Source organism: Trichomonas vaginalis, chromosome IV (genome assembly GCF_026262505.1).
Source record: "Trichomonas vaginalis G3 chromosome IV, whole genome shotgun sequence".
Lineage (NCBI taxonomy): Eukaryota > Parabasalia > Trichomonadida > Trichomonadidae > Trichomonas > Trichomonas vaginalis.
Genome location: NC_067206.1, coordinates 9,494,590 through 9,518,399, shown reverse-complemented (window position 1 = coordinate 9,518,399; position 23,810 = coordinate 9,494,590). Strand labels below are relative to the sequence as shown.

General features: G+C 33.4%; 9 protein-coding genes and 4 pseudogenes across 13 annotated transcripts, besides 6 other annotated features; 11 read left to right on the top strand and 2 right to left on the bottom strand.

The window, feature by feature from the left end:
• Positions 1-200: part of a mobile genetic element that runs on past the window's edge.
• Positions 1-15,935: part of a mobile genetic element that runs on past the window's edge.
• On the top strand, positions 692-1,772 carry TVAGG3_0059450 (annotated as a pseudogene). The gene has a single exon. A coding segment is annotated over exon 1 (1,081 nt).
• On the top strand, positions 3,206-3,756 carry TVAGG3_0059440 (annotated as a pseudogene). The gene has a single exon. A coding segment is annotated over exon 1 (551 nt).
• On the top strand, positions 4,021-4,962 carry TVAGG3_0059430 (annotated as a pseudogene). The gene has a single exon. A coding segment is annotated over exon 1 (942 nt).
• TVAGG3_0059420 (organellar and viral DNA polymerase type B) lies at positions 9,904-10,781 on the top strand (the record flags this gene model as incomplete). Its single annotated transcript, XM_051221358.1, has 1 exon — positions 9,904-10,781. A coding segment is annotated over one exon (878 nt), but the record flags the coding sequence as incomplete, so codon positions are not given.
• On the top strand, positions 10,923-11,198 carry TVAGG3_0059410 (organellar and viral DNA polymerase type B; the record flags this gene model as incomplete). Its single annotated transcript, XM_051221357.1, has 1 exon — positions 10,923-11,198. The coding sequence occupies one exon, from the start codon at positions 10,923-10,925 to the stop codon at positions 11,196-11,198; it is 276 nt and encodes a 91-aa protein (XP_051106343.1).
• On the bottom strand, positions 11,280-11,991 carry TVAGG3_0059400 (annotated as a pseudogene). Its single transcript has one exon. A coding segment is annotated over exon 1 (712 nt).
• TVAGG3_0059390 (uncharacterized protein) lies at positions 12,916-13,622 on the top strand (the record flags this gene model as incomplete). Its single annotated transcript, XM_051221356.1, has 1 exon — positions 12,916-13,622. A coding segment is annotated over one exon (707 nt), but the record flags the coding sequence as incomplete, so codon positions are not given.
• On the top strand, positions 13,705-14,490 carry TVAGG3_0059380 (uncharacterized protein; the record flags this gene model as incomplete). The annotated part of the gene is made up of 1 exon (XM_051221355.1): positions 13,705-14,490. The coding sequence occupies one exon, from the start codon at positions 13,705-13,707 to the stop codon at positions 14,488-14,490; it is 786 nt and encodes a 261-aa protein (XP_051106341.1).
• TVAGG3_0059370 (repellent protein 1 family) lies at positions 14,521-14,979 on the top strand (the record flags this gene model as incomplete). Its single annotated transcript, XM_051221354.1, has 1 exon — positions 14,521-14,979. The coding sequence occupies one exon, from the start codon at positions 14,521-14,523 to the stop codon at positions 14,977-14,979; it is 459 nt and encodes a 152-aa protein (XP_051106340.1).
• TVAGG3_0059360 (uncharacterized protein) lies at positions 15,028-15,264 on the top strand (the record flags this gene model as incomplete). Its single annotated transcript, XM_051221353.1, has 1 exon — positions 15,028-15,264. The coding sequence occupies one exon, from the start codon at positions 15,028-15,030 to the stop codon at positions 15,262-15,264; it is 237 nt and encodes a 78-aa protein (XP_051106339.1).
• Positions 15,430-15,750, top strand: TVAGG3_0059350 (uncharacterized protein; the record flags this gene model as incomplete). The annotated part of the gene is made up of 1 exon (XM_051221352.1): positions 15,430-15,750. The coding sequence occupies one exon, from the start codon at positions 15,430-15,432 to the stop codon at positions 15,748-15,750; it is 321 nt and encodes a 106-aa protein (XP_051106338.1).
• Positions 15,751-15,935: a terminal%2Cinverted (terminal inverted repeat of Maverick-1B transposon ID:TVAGG3_0059340).
• An 880-nt stretch (positions 15,936-16,815) lies between these two features.
• Positions 16,816-16,968: a mobile genetic element.
• A 621-nt stretch (positions 16,969-17,589) lies between these two features.
• On the top strand, positions 17,590-18,887 carry TVAGG3_0059320 (uncharacterized protein; the record flags this gene model as incomplete). Its single annotated transcript, XM_001579228.1, has 1 exon — positions 17,751-18,395. One exon carries the CDS (start codon positions 17,751-17,753, stop codon positions 18,393-18,395), a length of 645 nt encoding a protein of 214 aa, XP_001579278.1.
• Positions 18,888-18,955: 68 nt separating this feature from the next.
• Positions 18,956-23,479, bottom strand: TVAGG3_0059310 (Ras GTPase-activating proteins family; the record flags this gene model as incomplete). The annotated part of the gene is made up of 1 exon (XM_001579229.1): positions 18,956-23,479. One exon carries the CDS (start codon positions 23,477-23,479, stop codon positions 18,956-18,958), a length of 4,524 nt encoding a protein of 1,507 aa, XP_001579279.1.
• A 311-nt stretch (positions 23,480-23,790) lies between these two features.
• Positions 23,791-23,810: part of a mobile genetic element that runs on past the window's edge.
• Positions 23,791-23,810: part of a terminal%2Cinverted (terminal inverted repeat of MuDR-3_TvMULE3 transposon ID:TVAGG3_0059300) that runs on past the window's edge.

The following is a 23,810-nucleotide window of genomic DNA, read 5'->3' as shown; positions in this document are numbered from 1 at the left end:
ATATGAATTTCATTAAATAGTGTCTTTTTACTCCAAAATTTATTTTGAATTATTGAAATCAAAGAAAAAAAATCAGAAAAATTTCTCGAAATTTTTATTTTCAAAAAAAATTTGGATTTTATATTGAAAACTGACACTGGGAGGACGATAGGGCTGGGATTGGAGATACCCCGCTCACTTGGGAAAAATACGGATCTATAAACTACAGCATTTGATCCAAACTCGACGGTTTGCAGTGTACCTTTCATAAATGACAGTTCATTAATTACTTTAAGGGATTCGACAGTAAATGAATCATTAAAGGCGTCATTAATGAAAATCATTGATTTTAATTCATTCACGAATACATATAATTCATTCATTAATGTTTCATATGCTTCTAAAGAAGGTGAGCCCAAAACTATTGATAAAGCGGTGTATGAAATAAAAGCATCAACGACGAAATTGAATTCGTTAACTTTTGACGGTGATAGTTTCGTTAATGACATAACATCGGGGAAAACAATTTTAACGAAAGAATACTTAAAATCTCATGTTAGTGAGTTCGTTGAAATTGAAAAAGAAGGTGGAATTAAGTTTGATCCACTGAATTTCATTTTCAGCTTAGCGAATGCGGGTGTTAGTTTCGCTGAATGGACAACTATACAGAGTGAATAAATGCAATATGACGTTTTTGGGGTCAAAAGCGGGAATGGGTGAGCTTGTAAATGCTGCAAGAACATTAGGTGAAACAGGAAATTTTGTAGATGGTTTTAAAAGACTTGTTTCAAATGTTTTAACAAACACAAAGAAATTATTTAGATATACCGTACATAACGGACGAATTTTCGAACAGATAGCAACAAACCCTCCGGTTATGGCTGCGTTGATGATGGTTAGAGATATAAAACCACGTAACGACGGGAACGAAGAACATGAACAACAGGATACTGGTCGGGTTATTCGAGACATTAAAAACGTGTATCCTGAAGTTATTGATTTATTTAGAGGAGTTAATGATTCAATTTCAAAACATTCTATAACCCTCGATGAAGAGAATAAATTAACAGATTATATATTCGTCATTATTGCAGAATTAATGAAGAGAATAAATGAAAAAGGAATGGTGATATCATTAATATCAGCGATGTAATGATGAAAAGAAATTTTGACTCATTATTTACAAAACCGAAAACAGAATATAGTCTTTATGACGTAATTACCGAATTAATGAAAAAGATTAATGATAATAAGAGTTCTGGCGGAAGAGTTGAATTAGAAGTGAATGATGTTAATGAGAAATTAGCCGAAAAAGCAGACAAAAAATGAGCTTTTAGCTCTGAGTGATAAAGTCAAGAACCACGTTCATTATATAACTTCAGACGAACAGATTATAACGGACTACCATGGATATTTAACACAGGATGAACAAATAAGCACTGAAGATGTTAATGAAAGAAGATATAAATACATTCGTGCTAAAGGTTATGACATAAAGCTGTACTGTACATTATGACGCGGGTAAAGCGCTAGAAGCATTTAGTTATAACGATGAAATTTATGCCTCTACTTTCTCTGTTAAAGGTGTATTAGTTGAACCAAGATTTACTTTGAGAGTTAAGTCAAAAATAACGTTTGAAGATGCTATTAAAAGTAAAGCTGACAAAGTTGAACTCGAAGCAATGAACAAAGTTTTGAAATCTCATAAACACAACATCTCCGATATAAATGAACTTCAAGCTACATTAGACAGTAAAGCCGACAAGAACCATACACATAAATCCTTCACTACTGTTAGAGCAGACGACATAATATTGAACTATGATTTGGGTTCAAGTGCACCTTTAGAGAATCCAAGTACAAGCGTAAAAGATACACTAAACTCCTTAAATAGTAAATGTATGAACATTGAAGGTCATGTCAGAAACTTTGAAACATATAAACTACCAGCAATGTTAGATAAGAAAGCCGACAAGAACCATACACATAAATCCTTCACTACTGTTAGAGCAGACGACATAATATTGAACTATGATTTGGGTTCAAGTGCACCTTTAGAGAATCCGAGTACAAGCGTAAAAGATACTCTTAACAATTTAGATAACAGTTGCAGGAATATCGAAGATCATGCCAGAAACTTTGAAGCATATGAACTACCAACAATGTTAGATAAGAAAGCTGACAAAACAGAGCTTCAAACATTAAAGACTGAAATACTTCAAACATTATATCCTATAGGCTCTATTTATACGTCAATGAACTCAACAAATCCAGAAACAGTTCTGGGTTTTGGTACGTGGAAGCAGATTGTAGATAAATTCTTATACTGTGCTAGATATTCAAAGCAAACAGGAGGTTCGAAGAAAATTAAAGAAGCAAACCTTCCACCGCACACTCATACAGGAACTACAAACACAACAGGTAATCATTCACATTCAATAACAAAAAGAGGTTATACAAATCTTGCAGCAGTTCGGATAGACAGGGAATGCATAGATATGATATTTCAAGTGACCCAGTAGATTCAGGCGCAGGTATTTTCTGTGGAACCGCAGGAAATCATTCACACACTTTCACAACAAATCCAACAGGCTCGGGTGCAGATTATATGCCACCATTTGTGACTATATTCGCATGGTACCGCGTTCAATGAACGCGCTTGAGCCTTGAATAAAATCTTTAACTTTACATAAATGAGCTTGAAAGAAGTATTCGAACAACATCCATGGAGGTCATTTAAGAAGTTCAATGAAGCTGCAAAGAGTTGGGGATTTACTAACAGAGCTGAAGTGAAAAGGTTCTTTGACAAAAATGTTGTACATCAAACAAAAATAAACCCTTACGACTACTTTTTACCAATTTACTCCAACACTCCTGACGCATACCAATTTGACACTCTCATTCAAAGCAGAAAGGAGGACATAACCCATTCCTCATCTTCATTAATGTTAACACTCGTAAAGCATATGCATATCCAATGAAAAATAAAGGAACTCGTGAAGTGTTAAGAGTTTTACAAAAGTTTGTAGCAGAACATAGCCCAAGTACTTTAACATCAGACCAAGACAGTGCATACCTCAGCAATGAAATCACAGATTTTCTCATTAAGCATAACATAACTCACTACACTACTGAAGACCATAACCATAACATACTCGGCATCATAAACCGCTTCATAAGAACGCTCAGAGATTTAAACCAAGAGCGAGACTTTACCGAAGAAACAATGAAACATTTTCTCGAAGTATATAATTCCTCAACACATTCTACAACAGGACATACACCAAATTCAATGACACAACAACAAGAAGAAAGTATATACAAAAGAAACGAAGCCAAACACAAAATATCAGAAATTCAACACAATTTACCCTCATTCCTGGTACAAAAGTTCGTGTAGTTCTTGACGACAAACCGTTGACAAAGAAACGTTTAAGGTTAAGTAGAAACTATTATATCGTAGACTCTACGCAAGGTAATGGATATCTTATAAAAGCTGCCGACGACTCTATTGCGTTTTACCCTCGACATAAATTAGTTGAAAGTAGTAATGGCAAACTTGCTGAAACCATTGACGAAGCAAAGCGAGGAGTGGTTATTGAAATACTTGGCTATAACATAAACGATGACACTTATAAAGTAAGATATGAAGGAGGCGTTGAAGATGTTATACCACCTAAGAATTTGAGAGAATCGAAGCCAACACATCTGGGACCATTAGAGCGGGAGTACTGGAAAGACAAAAATAAGCCAGAAAGAATAAGAAAATTCTTCTAAACTTTTCATTAGATGTAAATCAGACATGAATGAGAACAGTCATGTATTATTAATGGTACCATTTATTTTTGTCATAAATTTACACCAAAAATATATTTTAGGTGAAGAGGTGAGATCTCACCCGTTTTTTCACCTCTTTTTCACCCTCGCCGCTTAGCGGCTCAGATTGCTTTAGCTTTCTCGTGAATTTTCATGAATTTCCTTAAGATAGAAAAAATAAAGTTAGTTTTATTTTATTTATTTTTTTTATTTTGTATAAAAGATATGATTTCAACAATCGGCACAACAACAATTCAAGCCACGAACGGCGGGACTCTGTCCACAACTACAGCACCAAACTCGCTAGTCATGAATCCTATTCAATGTTGGTAGATGAAAAGCTTATTCCTTCTTCATATACTTTGAAACAGAAATCCAGAAGATAAAGCAAGAACTTTTAACAAGTAATTTAGACTGTAGTGCGAAAGATGAAACAAATGAACAGTATCTTTATGAAATGGAGGACCTCATCGACCATTTGCCTAAACTACCTGAAATTCAGCAAAAACTAACTATTCCTGAATTCGACGAAATTGAAGTCAAAGCAACTGACTCAGTAGAAATAAAGAACATACGAAAGGTAAATTATGAATTCCTTGTTTTCATTGCAACCATAAAGTTATGGACAAAGATTGCGACATGGTTTATAAAAAATATGACCTTTACAAATCCGAAGAATTTAAGACATACGATAACTTGTTTCATTAGTTGCAAAATGTGTATGGCAGATAAGAGATAAAGATAGAAGAGGTAAGGTATGGAATGAACAGATAAAACCAGCAGCTTTTGAGTTAAAGAAAACCATTGACGCCTTAGTTGTTCTAGCTGGTTTTATTTCAATGTATAACGCAAAAACGATGCCGCAATGTTCAAAATGTAAAGCAGCAATAAGAAAATATAACTACTCAGTCAAAGAGATAGAAGAATGCAAATGACTATGCAAACTTAAAGAAAGAAGCAGAAAAGCCAGCAGAAGATAAAATGGATATGTTGACATTTCTTAATAAAAACTATCCAACAGCAGAAGATTTCCTTCTGTCTGACGTCAAGAAGAAATATAAAGAAACCTTCGGCATTGTTAAAACTTTTGATGTACTAAAAGAAGAAATAGAAGCTACGAAATTGTTTAGGATTTCAAATTACATCGTACAATTCATAAAACGCTTGTGAAAAAAGAGGTGAAAAAACAGGTGAGATCTCACCTCTTCACCTCAACATTATTTATTGAATTCAGCACAAAAATAATGAATTTCATTAGTTATTTTGTATGTAAAGACAGTAATGTCAAACATTGAGTTGAAACAGTTAGAAAGATAGACAATGACACCAAAGTGGTTAGAATAGGTGATTTAAACGTAAGATACTCAAAGAAATACAACAAATATTCTTTGTCAGACATTATATCTCCATCTGGATAAAAAAACAAACGACTGGGTTAGAAATGCTTCAACTCAGAAAATTTTGACAAGAATCCTGAGCTTATGATATCAGTAGCATTTCATGGAACAAGAGCATATCTTATAGAAAAAGTCTTATACCAATAGTTTTGTTATGGTTAGACCCAGTTGTTGGATATAACTTCATAACATATGGTTCATTCGATACGGAACGTTGCAGTGAAGGCTTACTTTACATCGTTCAGAAACCGAAGGACTTCAACACAAAAAGATATAAGATAGGAAGGACATATAATATAACTCAAAAGACATACAGTCAATAGAGTCAAGTTAAATATGAGAGCTGCTGAAACAGAACTGCTTGAAGTTTTTGAGAAAATGTATGGTGCTCCCACGAAAGGTAAAGAAACGTTTGAAGTAGATGAGATAGATAAAGCTATAAAATTATTTGACGAAGTTGCTGAAAAATACATGTAAAGCGTTTATTTTTTTTTGTGAAAGTCAGAAAATAAAGTTAGTTTTATTTTTTATTTATTTTTATTTTGTATGTAAAAGACAGTAATGACAACATCAGAGAACACAACAACAGTTATAGTCCAATGAAGCTATAAATGAAGAATACATATACATACAATAAACAAACAACTTCGCCTCATTCGTTCGGTCAAAGACGATATGTACCAAATGCAAAGTATAATGAACACTCTTCGTTCTACAAAGCAAGCATATCATTGGTTTGAAAACCAACAGACAAAAGAACTTTTAGAAGAATTTCCTCATATGATTGCTTCCCTCGGAAACGAGAGAAGAGATTCCGTACGAAAATCGCAAGAATTTGGCTCCTGGTTTGAAAGGTTATTATGTTCATAGACTTTTAGTAAACGCTGTTGTAGCAATATGGGCTTCACCTCGTTATGCTTGTTATATTTTCATGATGTTAGATGAACTATATAAAGCAGAACGTGGAGAGATGGAAAAGAAACTTCAAGCAAAAGATGAAGTCATTGAATCCAAAGACAAAAGCATACAAAAAGAATACCGCGTTCGGTACCAAAAGGAAGGAAAAGAGTTATAAGTATATGATATATACTGAAGAGTGGAGAAAGAAGAAGATAAAGATTGGTTATGTTGCATTTAGTCAGAAGAAACAACAAGAGCTTTTATGACTTAGCTAAAATATATAAATCTGACAGAAACTGGTTCTATCGTGAAAACTTACCGATTTTCAATGACACCGAATGAGCAAATAAAGGAAATTGTCAAAAATACTCTTCCTCAAAACACACTATGACATCAAAGGTTGCACAATACTTACATTCAAAGAAGACTTAACATTACTGAAGGAAAAAATAACAGAATATTTCGATAACTTCAAAGAGGAAGAATAAAAAAATCTAAGCTAATTTTATTTTTTTTATAAAATTTATCTCAATATGAAAGAACATGAATTTGAGAATATTCGGAACTCATGACAGAAGAAGAGAACGAACAACATGTAAAAGATTATGCAAAATTTCTGAAGACATATACAAAGCATTTAAACAATATCTAAATGCTTCTAAAGATTATGCAAAATTTCTGAAGGTATATAAAGCTTATGAAAAAGCGTATGAAAAGTTTATACATTGGGAATTGTTGTAAAATATCGATATGAAGACTAACCAAAAAATATTTTTGCTTAATAGCTTCAGGGTCTATTTATCAACCATTTCACTTCCTTCGTCAATGTCAATAGAAGCTTCTTCAACCTTTGGTAAGAATTTCTGTATAACATCTTTGTTCGTTATTGTCTTCAGAGATGAAGGATAATATTTCACAGATGTTTCACCCTTCTTATTTCTTCTGTTCGGAAAGATTTAAGAAGTATACTGAAGAAGTCAATGTTGAGTTCTCTATATAACAGTATAATGAGTATCTTTGACATTCACGAAGAAACTCTTTTTTTTCAAAACTACTGCTAACTCTTGTGAAGTATAACGTTGCGGTCAATGAGATAGCTAATGGTCTGACATACTGACCAAACTTAGATTCTTTCACAAACTTCTTGTTAAAGATAACATTAACATTTGAAGCATTATTGAACTCATTCTTGATGGCAGTAGCGAGAGCATTGTATGAAAGAACTTGCAATCTTGCATGTGTTTCATTAAAATAAAAATATTAAATTATTTTGAAAAATAACTTTAAAAAAAATCTAATCTAATTTTTTCAAAAAATATTTTTTTATTTCCTACTAAAGATGTATCGGAAGTTGTCTAAGTTAGAACACTCGGAAATAAAAACAACTTCTTACAGAAGCTAATAGATGTTGCAAAACATTACGCAACAAACAAAAAAGCACTCGCTGACTTCATTAAAGACTATAATAGTGCAATAAGTTATGATAGAATTCATGAGTTCCATAAAGCCGCAACGCGGCGAGGACGAAGTCCATGCAAGAGCATTTCTTTAAATGACGTTGCTATTGACTTATATCATAGACGTTCAGTACCTCATGAAGTAAGAAGAGAAATGTTTGACATAACAAATGCAAACGTTGGTGAAACAAGAAGAAGAGACGACACACTAAAACAACAGAGAAGAGAGATGTTTAAGAGCGCTATAGAACAAGTTTGCAAAGCTAACGATGTCATTCGTTCCATTGACGACAAACCAAAAGAAGGTGAGAGATGGTTAAAGAAAGATGAAGAGAATAGGAAGAGAAATGTGAAGTCAGGCAATAGAACTCATTGACTTTAACATCGAAGCTTTAGATGAACCAAACAGAGACTACTTACACAAACATTTCGGTAAGGTTTTCATGAGACTCTTAGAGTTAAAATAATAAACTCACAACAGAGATGGATGGTATGTTATAAACTTGGTGGAAAGTATGAATGTTCTACGTTAAACCTCAATAATATTGGAACATTACTACATCAGCTCTTGAGGAGAACTTTATATCAGAGATAGAAGCAAATGCTGCAGGTATTGTTGAAATGCACTATGACTTCTTCTTGCAAACATAAAGAATCTTTACCGAAATAAAGATGTATGATTTAACAGAATATGAAGGCTTAACGATGTCAGATGTAAAGAAAGGCAAACCAAAAAGAGACCATATAGAGATGAAAGCACACTGACAAATGACCAGAAAGCCATTTTGGAAGCTCTTAAGCAAACAGGAAACCAGCACTTATAGAAAGCTTTTGGAAAGATAATGGTGAAAAGAAGTTTTATAAGAAGAGAAGCGGTCAGTTCTGGAAGTATCTTTGCACATTACCTATAAATCTTGAGCGCTACCAAATCTTCAATGAATTGAACAAAAGAACTGCAGCACTTATGGACAGAAGACAATTGTTTCGTTTATGCTTGCATTCAGGCTGGAGTAGATGGAGAGACTATTGACCACATGAGAGAAGTCATTCGTGTTAGAGACTTTCCTCAAAGTAAAGTACAAGAAATTTCTGACGCAAAAGGTATAGCATTTAATGTTACCATTGGTTATTTCAATGACTCAAGACATAATGAAATAAAGAGATACATACCAAAAGAATGTGAAACTGTTCGAACTATTGACTTACTTCTTGTTGAAGACCACTACATGCTAAATGAAAGATTACCAATGACAACATATTTCATTCGCAACTATATAGAAATCTTGAAGGAGTGTGGTGGAATGAACATTGAGAAACAAATGAAGATTTATACAAAGAGAGAAGATAAATATGTAGTTCGTTATGATAGAACAACACCGTTATGGGATGTTATGAAAACATTGTGGGAGTGCAAATATTTCGAACCTATTTCTTATGGAGAACTTTTCACATATACGACTGACTTATATAAACAGAACCTTGCACCATTTAAAGATTTGACATATGCTCCAAAGTATTGTGTACAACTGAAGAAGAAAGCCGAGTCAAAAGAAGTAAATAAATAAGTGCAAGTTCATTCCTGAGCACGTTTTCTTTGCTGACTTTGAGTGCAGTACCGATGGCTTTCATAAAGCTTTTAACATATGTTACGACAGTGAAGATGGTTCAGTGAGTGAAAGCATTTGGGGTCAGAACTGTGCAACAGAATTTTTGGAACGACTTCCTGACAAGAGTTTAATATATTTCCATAACCTCAGTTATGATATAAACTTCATCTTAAGACACATGACAGAAGTGAAAGGAACTCCCATCATTAAAGGTTCACGAACAATGCAAATAACTGGCTTATATAAAGGAAGGGCAATTATTATAAAAGACTCTTACAGTGTTATAAATAAGAAGCTTAAACTATTTCCTGCTATGTTTAACTTACAAACAGGACCGAAAGAAGTATTTCCATATAACTACTACAGCAGTGTTTTGTTAGCAAATGACAACAGAACTGGTGTCATTTCTGAAGCATGTAAGTTTGTGCAGATACATTCATGAAAAACATAGATTCCATCAAAGGTTGCAGAATAGATGAGAACCACTTCGACTTAGAAAAGTATAGCACATTTTATTGCAAACAAGATGTAAGAATTTTAAGAGAAGGTTTTGTTAAGTTCCGCAATGACATATTGAAAGAATTTGATTTAAACGTTTATGACTACGTTAGTATTTGTTCAATTGCTAACAAATTATTTGAGAACAGAGTGTACTTCCCGAATGGAAATTTATATGACCTCTCAAATAAACCAAGAGAATTTATTTCACGCTGTATTCAAGGTGGAAGATGTATGCTGTCAGATAACATGAAACAAAAGAGCGAAAAGAAACTCATTGCTGATTTCGACGCTGTTTCATTATATCCATCAGCTATAGCAAGACTTTATACTTTAGAAGGTATTCCAAAGGTTATGAAGAAAGAAATGTTAAGCACAGAGTATCTCATGAGACATTTATTCGATGACGACCAAAAGGAACCCATTGGTGAAAAGTTTATGTCTGGCTTCTTTGTTCTCATTAAGATAACAGAGATTGGAATACATAGACACTTTCCTTTAATAGTTTGTGACCCTGAACTAAATCCAGAACTTAACGTTCCCAGAAGTTCAAACACTTGCTGTTTAATGTATGTTGACCATATAACATTACAAGACCTCATAAAATATCAAGGTGTCAAATGTGAAGTGTTGCAAGGATACTATTACGATGGAAACAGAGATATTAGAATAAGAGATGAAGTAAAGAAGTTGTTTGAGTTAAGGTTAAAGTATAAGAAAGAAGGAAATCCTTTGCAAGAAAATATAAAGCTCATTCTGAACAGTATTTATGGCAAAACTATTCTATCTCCTATTGAGTCAAAAATAACCATAGTAAATGACAAAGATGCTATAAGATATGCCATCAGAAACTACAACCATATAGTGAAGTTCGAAGGTTTGGATGGTTCAGATAAAACTATTTTCAAGCTAACGAAAAGCATTTGCAGACACTTTAACTTCTGTCCACTTGGTGTTAACATTCTGTCTATGTCGAAGAGAATAATGTGTGAAGTATTCTGTACTGCTGAGGACTTAGGAATGGACATCTTTTATAGCGATACGGACAGTATGCATCTCTACAATGAAGATATCCCTCGTTTAGCTGAAGAGTTTGAGAAACGTTATGGAAGAGTTCTCATTGGTAAAAACCTTGGTCAATTTCATAGCGACTTTGCAGAAATCACACCTGAAAACAAAGTTTAGCATACAAGTCAATATTTTGTGGAAAGAAGACTTACATAGACTTACTCACGAATGATTTAAATGAAGTTGCATTTCACTGCAGAATGAAAGGCGTGAAGCAAGATGTTATTGCTTTAACCGCTAATGAAATGTTTCCTGACTCTGTTCAGTGTTTCTATGATGAAGATAAAGGTTTAATGGTTCCGCAAGGAACATATGACAAAGACTCTGAGTTCAGTTTAATGAAACTTTACAAAGCACTTTATGACGGTCAAGAGATTGGATTTGACTTATGTAAGTCATGTCAACCTTGCTTTGAAGAGAAGTTTAACTTCTCAATAACGACTAAAACAAGCTTTATTCGTAAGTTGAAGTTCTGAGGTCATTTATTTTTGTCAGCAATGAGGTCATTCGTGATAAAAATAAGCCGCTAGCGGCAAGGGCGAAGCCCATGTGGTCATTTACAATACTGCGATGGTAGAGTTTAAGAGTTGTGCTTCAATGTAGAGACAGTCCTTATGGTCTGGAGGTAAGAACACTGGGCAGTTATGGTCATGAGTGGAGAACATGTCTATCCAAAACTCACGATTGAAGCCAGTTAATTTATAGTATTTAGGGTTAGGAAGTGGTGAAGTTCTTGTATGACCAATGAACTCATTTTCAACTCCTTACTTATTAGAAATAATATAGCTTGCTTTCTATCCCAAATACCAGGTGTTACAATCTTTGAAAATTCATTTTTCCTCGGAAGCATTGCATCATAATTGAAAACAGTCTTGGAATCATCACTTGGTTCAGAGATTTGAAATCTTATACGTAATGGATTTTCTTTCTTTTTAGCGACTTCATTGAATGGTGAGAATACAATGAATTGACAGTCATGAGTTCCATCTTCATTTTCATTAAATTCATAATGAAAGTCTATAAGTTGTGGCTGACTACCTTCTTCTTTCAGTTGTGCAAGAAACTCACGTAAAGGCTGTAAAGTTTGTACTTCAATGTTAAACTTTTTCTCGAACATTCATTAAATGAAATCATACATTGTTGCAATGTTGTATCGTCTTTAAAGTATTTGTATATGTGAATGTTTTGGGCGCTTAAAGACTGTTCGTCATTTTCTATCTCGACTTGAAGTATAAAGTCAACCTTTCTGAAAGCACGTGTTATATACATATTTGTTATGCCAATGTACTTCTCTTCATTTATGTTCACAATCCAGTCTGTTGGAAACTTAAACGTTACTCTGTTCCCCTTTATTTTGACGTCAGGGTTTTCACTACTGAACGCAACAGATAAAGGTATTTGTCTATACATTTAATTCGGATAAAAATAAACCATTTACTCTTTCTTTGCTTCAGCTTCTTTAGCTTTTGCTTCAGCTTCTTCTCTAGCTTTCTTCGCCAGCAAACGTGGGTTCTTTTGTCTTCCAGCAGCTAATGCAGCAAGTTGTTTTTTCACTAAGTTTTCTCTTTGGTCTCTCTGGCTTTTGTTCTTGTTTTTGTTCCTTCAGTTCGGATAAAATTTGCTCACGAATTTCTTTCTTCAATGCTTCAACATCTATGACCCCTTGGGTCTTGTCCGTAGGGCTTGTCTGAGTCATTTGACTGCAGATAAAAAACAAAATTAAAACTTTAACCGATGTAAAATGAGCTTGTCAAAATCAGAGCGAGAGTCTATTATATTAAATGACGCAAGAGGAATACAACATCCTTTCTATTACGTAAGTCAGAGTAAAGATGGTAAAATATACGTAAGAAAAAGAAAGGTTCCATTAGCGAATGCAGAAAGCGACAACATTAAGGTGTATGGCAAGGGTGAAGTCCGTGTTAAAACCTTCTGTTCAAACTGAAAAGTCAATAGAACCAGAAGAAAAGAAGCCAGATGTACTTTCAATAACGAACCAAGAGCTTATTGCAAAGTTCGTGAATTTCATTGAAAAACAAACCGAGTCAAAGAACCTGACCCGCCAGTGAAAGAAGTTGAGACAAAAGAGAATGTACAGTTCATTGAAAATGTCAAGAAACAACTTCCACCACGAATGCCAAGAAGAAGAGTGAGAATAATGAAGTAAATAGATATTTTTATCTGAAGTAAAACATGCAGAACGAACAGTTAAACGAATTTACTCCAGCAGAGCATATTCATCAGATTCGCTCATATTTCGATATCATAGACAATGCAGTTCAAATTGGTGACACTAATAGAAAATATTCTGACGCAAAGATTCCATCACAACCTGGAACTGCTAAAGATAACACATGGGTAACATTCAATCTCTCACCTCCTGGTGAAAATATGTTGGACCTTTACAATACATTCATTACGTATAAAATGGAAGGTCAATTTATTGTAGATAAAGAAATTGGTTCAGGTTCCAATAAAACAAACCCACCAGGATTTTGGATTGGTTTCGATGACGCTTTCTATGCAGTTGCTGGATATCAAATCCTTGCAAATGGTCGTATCGTATATTCTCAAGACAACGCAAGAGAAGAAGCATATATAACTTCAAACTCACAAACTACCGAACAAATAAAGAAAGTAGATGTTTTCTCAAAGACTCGACATGAAGATGTATGGAGTCATTCGGGAACATGCAGAACAGGACAAATTGTTAGTGGTCCAATTACAGCAGGAAAATCATTTGATTTTAAGCTTCGTTTAAGAATTCCTGTTAGAAGATTCCTTCCATTAGAAGCTATTCGATTTATTCCAGCTTTTGCAGGAAACATTCAGCTTAAAGTAAAGTTCAGTAGCGACGCCTTACAATGCACATCTATATCTGTAAATGATATCATTGCTTTCAATCCAACTCTTAAAGTTGCATTTGCTTCAGATTCAAATCCACCGACAAATAAATTTGTTCCATGGAATGAACCATTCACTATGATAACGAAGGCAGTAGAAGCTAGTGGAACAGTTACTATTACAACTGTAACCCAGCAACTATTTCGAACAAAGATGGATTTTAATGAATGTTTCATTCATCCAAAGTCATTCTCTTTAGACCCTAACATTTATACAGAACTTGTAGAACATTATACAAACGAGGCTTTATGTTTTCCTGTTAAAGTTATGGATTGGATTCCTATGGACGGTTCATTCTCAAAGAATACAGATAGTTCAAGTGCAACATTTACAGCAGCTTATACGCCTATTAATGTTAAAAGTATTTGGGCACTATTTAGAAAGAAAGACAACTATTATGTTAATTTTGAGAACCCTAAGTTTAAATATCTTCAGCTTTCCATGGGAGCTTATGGAAATATGCCTGCAGAACCTGAAAAATCATATGGACCTGTATTTTATGAAATGGTTGCGAACGCTTGCAATACAAACAATGATATGATAGGATTTAATGAAGATGTTATGAGGTCATTGGTGGATGATGGTAGTGTGGAACATAAATGGGATAGCTATGACAACACACATTTCTTATGTGGTTTTCCAACAGAAGTGGACTTTTGCTTCCAGCAAGGTCAAACATCTACTGCTCCAATAACATACAAATTGTCTGTTAAAGGACCTATTGAACTAGCAACTGAAAATGTACCAAAGCCACTTATTGGATTTATGAGGGATTGTTGCTTTGCCATTCAGGTGCGTGCTAATGGAATCCCAATAATAAGATTAGATGACTATAACTTAGCTACGGACGACGGTGAGGAATAAAGGATGAACGTTTATTTTTAAAGCTTATAAATGAGTTCTTCATCAAGCTCTCGTGAACCTTCACCATCTATGAAACAAACTTTACCAAACGATTATGGAGCACCTATTGAATATTTCTTACGAGCTGCACAATGGCAAAGAGCAGTCTCACCAAGGTTAGGTGTTCCACCAGCTCCTGTCAAAAATAGCATTTGGTCAAGTCCTTATATAAGATATGGTCTCCCACTAGGTTTGCTAGCTACAGCAGGAGCAGTTATGATGTTGAAAAGAAATAAAGCAAATGTTGTAAATAATACTGAAGTAGCTGAAGTTAAACAAACTCCAACACCTTCGCCAAAACCAACGCCTTCACAAGCAAAACCTTCAATGACTCCTGAACCTATGGAAGTACAAACTCCTGTTCAAAAGTCAACTCCTAAACCGACTCCAACATTTAAACCAGAACCTACTCCTCAAATAAATCGTAAAACTCCTGCGTTTCCTTACTGAAAAAATAACGTTATTTTTATTTAATATTAAAATTTTTATTTGATTAAAATGACAAATAAAGTCACTGAAGCAATGAAACAAAAGTTTTTGGTAGAATACATTAAATCAGGAACTATTCCAGAAGGTTTTTACATTCATACTATGAAGGATGGTAGAGTTCAGTTTAGAAAGATAAAGCAACCATTAGATAAAGAAGGAATTTTGAGAAAGATTAAACTTCATGAGGACAACATTGCTGAACTTAAGAAGAAGTTAGAAGAGTTGGATAAAGGAAGAGAGTTATAAAGCAATGAATTCAACAGGGTGAAAAAACAGGTGAAAAAAGAGGTGAGATCTCACCACTTCACCTAAATTTATTTTTGTGCTATGTTTTCATACGTGTGAGGGTGGTGATATCATTTATTTTTTAAGTTTATTTTTTATTTTATTTTTTATTTTATTTTTATATAAATGACGAAAACTATTGAGATAACAAACTACAACGGTCATGAGTTCAAGAATTTGTTCTTCATTCCTCGTGAAAATACATTCTATCAGATACGAGGGAGAAAAGGTAAAGTTAGTTTGAGCGTTTATGAAGGAATGAAGAATGGAAAGTTTATACAAGCATACGATACAAACGGTAAACGTGTTTCATTAGCTTTGTCAAAACTTACTAACATTTATTTTGACAGTGACTTTGACCTATATGAAGAAGAAAGTGAGTCAGAAGATTATGAGCTGTTATGTGAAGCACAGCAATGGGAGGAGTTGCAATACTTTTGTAAGTGAGAACATTAGTGGGAACGTTAGTGAGAACGTTTATTTTTTCATTAGTGAGGTGAAGTGGTTGGTGGCTTTGTAAATATTTAAGGTTAAGTTAGTGTTGTCGTTTGTGTTGTAAAATATACGTTAACGGTTTTGTAAAGTGTCAAATTCACATATCATGGGTAAGGAGGCGCGCAGTGCCTCCGTACACAACTAACCCATACTAACTAAAATTGCGACCCATCATTTTGAATATAATTGAATTAATACATTTATTGTAAGAATATTATATACCAAATATTAGACTTCCACATGAATCCTGGTATGATATTATAAGTATTGCAAAATTAGAAAAAAATATGCTCATGATATACTAAAATTCATGTTTCAAGGTTAACTTATAAATAAAATAAGTTCGAGAAATGCATCACTAAATATTTGAGCTTGTGCACTATAATGCTATATAATAGTCTTCACTGTTTTTAATATATTGACTTTGCTAGACTTGATTTTTTTCATCACCCTAATGAGTGCCCATCCTTAAAGATATAAAAAACTTCGAAATAACAGGAAGTGAGCCAACACGTGATGATTATTATTTTGCAATGTTTAATTCGAAAGGAATTCCTGTGCGACTTGGGCATGCAGCGCTGTCAGTTATGGATATTTCAATGAAAGTACCCGTAAATTTTAGTTACTTCGATGATTATAATGGAACTATGCTTTCTTACCTTTTTTTATTTTTGAATTTGGCCGGCGTTAGTTCAGAGAGTTTCCCACGCGTTCCACAAATATCTGGATTAAAGAGATTCTTTAAATGGCTTTTAGGTTAATAATATGCTATTCAATATTCAATTTGTTAAAATTAAACTATGTTATAGCGTAATTTTTTTTTCACATCTTAGTTTTCCAAAATTTTCAGTTTAGACGTATTGTCTTATTATTGAATCCTGCGATTTTGACTCCCTGAGCCGATTTATCCTACTCATTATAGATTGAAATATGCGACTCAATGCATATTTCTTATTTCTAAAATATAATTCATTTCAGAAGTCTGTTCTAGTGTAATGCGTTGCGACACTCTGCTAACAAATAGCGAGAGAACATGTCTGTAATTCGTTTATGATGAAGTTATCAGAACGTTTCTCAAATGAGGAAGGAAATCCAAAAAACTTTAGCATAAGTCAATACAGATATGATTCTCCGGCTCTTTGCCGGCCAGAGAACAAATAAATAGTGTATTGGCTGATAAACTTTATGCATGTCTCTGAAAACATATTTATTCTCACAAGTTATATAGTTCAATGCAAGCAATATTTTTCAAATCAAGTATACTCTGACTTGATTTTAAAATCAAGCTAATTATTGAAAGTATAGAATATACGACAAATTTACTCTGTCTATTATAATCATTTTTCTGAACACTGCTTCGAATGTCTGACAAAATTGAATTTAAAGCTTTAAATCGGTTTAAGAAATTCAATTTTGTTATCAATTAACAGCAACAGATTTAGAATGTATATAAGAATTCCAATCTATAATGACATTTTACACTCTGTTTCGCTTGTTTCAAATTTTTCTAATTTCACGATTCCCCAGAATTAGCTTAATGCTATTGTTGATTGTTACATGTATTTTGAAATCAATTTTTTTTTCAGAGCAAAGATTTTCTTTTTCTATTAACTAATAGAATTGTTTCAGTTTCATAACTCAAAAATACTGAAACATCTTTTAAATTTTGTTACGTTTCAATATCTAGAAGAAATAAATTGGAATTAACATATGATGTAGAACGGTGTTTGTTTTATTCTTTCTCAAATAATTTGTGAATCGATTCAACCCATAAATACAATTTTGATTAAAATTTTTACATGATTGCTACCTTCAAAGACAATTATATCACTAGCTTATTTATAATAATTAAACTTGTAATCATAGAGTTCTTACATAACCTAAGAAATTTATTACAAAGACACGAGTATTTCGACATTAATTACAAATTACCAGAAAAATTTCCAGATTTCATGAAACTCAAATACAATGTATTCAATAGCTATTATCACCCAATAATTGCGGTCAAATACCAACCTATTCTCATTGAATACTTCAAAAAAGAAGTTGGAGATCTAGCATTTCATGGTAATTTTTATTGCCATGGCATTAACATATCTTACCGCAATATGTTTTATCTTTATCGCTTTTCAGAATTAACAGACGAAGAACTTGATTTCGTAGCGAAAAATGCAATGCGCTATATATTAGAACTTCAAAAAGGTTGTTATGCTAAATTGCTTGTTTACGAATTAAATAATATCGGACTCATGCTTGGTGGAATAATTTTAAATTATGCGCAAAGACACAACGCAAACGAAGATATTATTGACAATATTCGTTTACTTGCAAGGAATTTTATACTCACATTCAATTTCGAGTGTTGGAATCCATATGATCCCGCAAGAAAATCGAACCTCTTTTTCAATACAGGCAAAATAATGTATTACACAAGAAATGTTAGCGCTGATCTTCCAGTCCGCTATAACATCGTCAGAAAGTTTGAAGACGAAATTGAAGAAAAATTCAACAAACAACCTTATTTCCCACTTAGAATTAAAATCGGTTCTCCTGGGATACCAAATCATACGAAAGCAACACCATTCTCTGAACTCTAAAATTTTTTCCTACTTTTTTTTTTCTATATCTAAAAGATTCAATACAATGCTCGGAAATCATCCTCAGCTCATGAGAATTGATGACCATATAATAAAGGGAAAGAAAAATTTTGAAAAAAGATGAAGCAAGATTTGAATGTATTACTTTCAGCCTTTTTGTTCAAATATATATGCTCTCATATAAAGAAATAATGATTTCATTAATCAAAATCTAGATTTACCAATTGTGATTAAATTTCTTTCATTTTGGACAGTATAGATTACAATCGAATCGTATATCATTGTTTCTTCTTTTAATAAATCTTCGTCATATTTGTTGTGCCTTCGACAGCTTTATCAAACCTTTGATATCTTTATCTTTTCCACGGGAATGTATGTTGAATTAAAGCAAACATAAATAAGATTTCATGACTTCAAATATATTACAAGAATCACATAAAAAAGAATTTTGTAAATAATTTCTGAAAACAATAATCTTTAAATAAAGGAACGAATTAATAAATAAATATTTTTTTTAAAACATCACATACATCTTTTTTTTAATATATTATTAAAAACTATTAAACCATCTTTGATTTCAAGTAAGAATACATCACATTGACTTGTTTATCAGTTGTATCTAAGTAAGGTTCAACATCATGTACTAATTTCCTCATAACGTCTTTGTATCCGAATGCAAGGAGATTGACGAGTTCATCAAGAATGTCTTGTTTATCTTTCTCTTCGATTTGAACGTCGTTTTGACCTTTGACTAAGCGACAAATATAAATTAAACATGATCTGTTCGCTGGGTTCATGTATATAGTCTTGATTCTCTGCGTGTTGATGATTGTCAACTGTGCAACACTAGCAAAGTTCTGATCACTGCAATTGATAGTGTACTGAAGTTTATTAGATGAAAATGTGAATCCGTTTTGTTCCATTCTGAATGTATCGATTTCTTCGTGAGGGAAATAATCAACTGCAATTCGAGATCCATAGTTATGAGAAACGATGATGCAGTTCTTCATCAAATTGCATGTGTGTTGAGATCCATTGTGATTGAAAGGAATGGACATCAATGCGGCGTTGATTCGTTCATGGATACATTTAGAAGCTGCGGCAAATTTCAAGTCGAATTCTGGATATTTCTCAGCAGAAATGACTTTTTTACGGATAGGAGTTGTATCGAATTTATCATAGATAGTTTCGGAGCCGTTCAATATAATCAGTTCTTTAACTAAATCTGTGATATGTGGTAATGCATCAACTAAAACATGAACGTTGTTTCCGATGTCGAAATCTTTATCTGAATAACCTGTGAAATCCATAATAACGGATAAATCTTCTTTCTGTTCTGATGCCAATGCGATCATTTCTTTCTGGAATGCCTGTGGAATCTGGACTGCAGGAAGATTGATAGCTTTGAAGACAATCAAGTTCTGGTTAACTCTGAACAATGTATTAGCCATCATCATAGCGATTTGTGCAGGAACATTTGATTTAACAACTTCATTAATTTCTGGTGATTGTTGTTTCAGTGCATTGACATTCATAGAACTTGGATGTCCATTGTGGTATTTGTTGTATTCTGTGAATGCTTTGACCAATCGACCATTTGTCTCGATTTTACAAAAGTCTTCTTTGTATGTTTGTAAAACAGGTGCCAAATGTGAAATCAATCTGTTCTCAAGCATTCCAACACTTAATGCTTGATTTGTGTATTCGCCATACTTGATCTTATCACTTTCAAGGATATTCTTCATTGTGTTGATGTATTTAGTTCTTGTTTTCATTCCGAAATCATTGAAAACATGATAAAATGGTTTCTTTTCGTTCAAATATCCTTTGTTGATTGCTGCCATGATAACAACTGATGCGTTTAAGATCGGATCTTTATGTGATTGCTTGATGTCTTTACCGAATGAGTCTGGGATACTCAATGTAGGTAAGATCAACCTCAAGAAAAGAAATCCATGTGCAATTGTAAATCCAAATTCGTTGTCAAAAAGATTAGCAACAGATTTGTAAATCAATCGCATAAGGAAAACAATTTCTTCTGGTGGATTCTCGAACATTTTGTCAATTTTACTGACAATGTCTTCAAGGAACGAAAGAAAATTATCTGTGTTCACTTCACCTTTGGCAGGATTGATCTCAAAATTGTCACCTTTTTTGATTCTTTCGAGATATCTTTCGACTGGATCTTTGAACATTTTTAAGACCCATTCTTGACCGTAGTATTTAGCGAAGTATGTGATAGATCGAGATGAAATGCCGTTACCTCGTAAAATCATGTTTTTGTTGTTTTCTTCTGTGTTTTTAAGTTCAAGTTTAACCATCCTTTCGATGTATTTCTTAGAATAGTTTCTGACAATCGCAGATTGTGTGAACAACAAAGAGATTGGTTCAAGCATGTTCTGTGGACATGTCTCGGAGAATGTTTCAATGAATTCGTCTTTGAAAAAGTCGTCAATCAATGAATCGTTACTTTTTTCAAATTCGAACTTTTCATAACTTTGTAACAATGAGTCAATGAATGTCATTCTGCATGAATCATTAGGATTGAAACTCAAGATATATGTGTCTTCAACAAGTGCCTTAGAATTCTCTTTGTAAATGTTCATATAACATTCTTGAACGAGAATTGCTGTTTCTGGTCGTTTTTTGATCAAAAGAACAAGAGCAGATAACAGACTTCGCAATAATTCCCTCTTAAGAACAATGCCATCGACCAATTTGATCAATGTTGTAACTAAAATTGTAATTAACGCGTCTGTATTAAGTTCGTTCTCTTGGATCATTGTTTGGGAGATCCAGAACACTAAACTCTGGATAAATGATGTACGAAGAGCTTCATCGAAGTTAGATAAATCAACTCTTTGCGTAACTTGGCACAATGTGAATGTTAATGAAACGTTTGATGAGACATGAGCGATTTTTATGGCTCTGGAGATGAAGGATTCCAACAATGGATAGTCGATCTCTTTGGTTTTCGGATGATCGAACAGATTTCGGAGGATTGTTAAAATATTTAACGTAATTGTGATGACTTCTGGGTTAGAAAAGTCAACCTGCGTGGATCTATCAAGGGATTTCTGCAATAAAACTGTAAGATGCCTTGGATGAATGATATAAGACAATTGTGTGACAAATTTTCGGGCAAGTTGTGTATTAATCTTCATAACTTCCCGCTGAAGATTAATAATCTGGTCTGATAAGCACGAATCGAGTAACGAAATACCACACAAACAGCTTGTCCAAGCAAATTGGAATTGTGTTAAGTCTGTTTGGTCCTGATTCTCAAAGGAACTCAATATAATTGCTTTGTACTTGTCCAAGGTGTAGAAAATATAGGTAATAACCTTAGAAACTGTTGGAGAAATATGAGTAACCTTAGAGAATGGCAATAACAGCTGTAGATATGAATATAATGGACCGGGCTTAGGCGTTTTAAGGATATCGTTAAGCTCTTTGTAGGCTAGTTCAACATTAATTTTGGCAATCTCCCCAATTTGAGCAATTTTGCACAAAATCTGGTAGCCGTATCTAATGTCATCATCATCTGTTGAGCTTAGTGCTAAGTAAGCACCGGCTTCTGCTGTCTGGACAATTTTTGGAATTATTGCCCACGTAGGTTCAACTTTTGCAACTCGGAGTGTGTAATCCGTAATGGAATACATAGCGTAAGTGATTTTGACGTGAGGATGAGGTTCTTCCGATAAAATAAGTTTTTGACCTAACTGTAGAATTAATCTGATAAAATCGAAAGCTCTGAGAACGCGAATATCGCTTGATATGACTGTAAAGAATTTAGCGATGGCCGAGATCAAATCAATGTTGTTAGTCTCCATTAATTTTTTGAAAATAATGTCAACGTTAGCAGAATCGGCCACCATGAAGTTGGCGAAGAACTTAGGGTAAGCGTCGAAGTATTGGTACATTTCGACCATGTCACATTGAAGACAGAACTTGATTAAGTTGTAAACTTGTGGTGAATCGATATCTCGGACATTTTCAACGAACTGTGGTAATATTGACCAAAGAGTTATGTCTTCTTGTATTTTCTGAACGAGTTTGTCAAATTTTGGTGATTTCGCGTAAAATAAAGCGAGTAAGATGTATAAAAGACTTTCGGCTGTAATTTTAGGTAGACTGTTGATCATGTTGTCAACAAGCATAGGAGTTGTTTCGTTAAATGTGTCAATCATCGTTTTATTTGTTCCTTTTATAAGGGCAATGATTTTGCAAAGCGGCTGAATAAATCTTGCTTGTAAGAGTACGTTCTGCTTCTTCTCGATGTTGCTTTTGATATCTTTGTAAACTTGTGAATAATTTCCTTTATTCATTTTTTCTGGAATACAAAGAGTTAAAACGACTTTCGCAAGTGGCGTATATTTGTTTTTCCAACTGTTTGATGACATGAAAAGTAACGTAGCTGCATCTAAATCGTATTTGAAAATCTCCGAATTTTCTCCGTATAATCTAAAAATGGCGTATTCTAACTCGTAAATAAATTGAGTAAACGTCTGTTCAGGCAACTTGGAATAGTTTTGAGCAAGAAAATTAAAGCCGGAACTTAAAGATTTGACGTCAGTAATTAATGCGCCCCAAAATTGAGCGTTATAGTAGTTATTAATCTCTCGTAATATATTGGAATATATGATTTCATCCATACCTTCGTACATCTTCGAAGAGACAGCGATTAAATTGCAAATTGTGCCAAGACAAAAAGTTGGCAAGCCTTTGTCATAGGCGATTGTTAATACTCCAAGGGAGTGGTTAAATGTCTTGTAGAATTCTGGTTCATGGTGATGCAAAATGAACTTCGAAATTTCTACTAAAATCTGTAAATAAGCTTCTATAAGGTTTTTCTTGTATAAAACACTATTATCACGATCACTTAATCCCATAAGTACAAGCTGTTCAAACTGAGTGTAAGTATCATCAACATTTTCTGATGCTAATTGCTTAATTTCTTCGATCTGCTCAGATAAATAGTCGCAAACAAACTCCTTCGGAACTGTTTTGAGTTCATCGTTCGAATATTTCTGAACTTCTTTACGAATCCCAGAGGGAACAGAATCAAAATCAATCAATTCCATTTTCTGAAATTCGTCAATTTTTTGATTGGATTGATACTGTCCTATTTTAGTAATTTCATTATATGAGTATGAAAGAAAGAATTATTCCAAATCAAATAAGATTCGATATCTCCATAAATCAATTTCAGAATAAATAATAAATCGATTGATGATAAAATTCGAAAAAGGCGTTTCTCAATACCTCGTCGTAAAAAACCGTTCAATTTTTTTAAATAATAATTGAATTAAAAAGTTCCTATGTGAAGTAAAAATAAGATTTTTCATCAATACAATTCGTAAAGTTTTAATTCATTTGAAAGGATTTCGAAAAAGGCAAACCCAAATTTTAGCT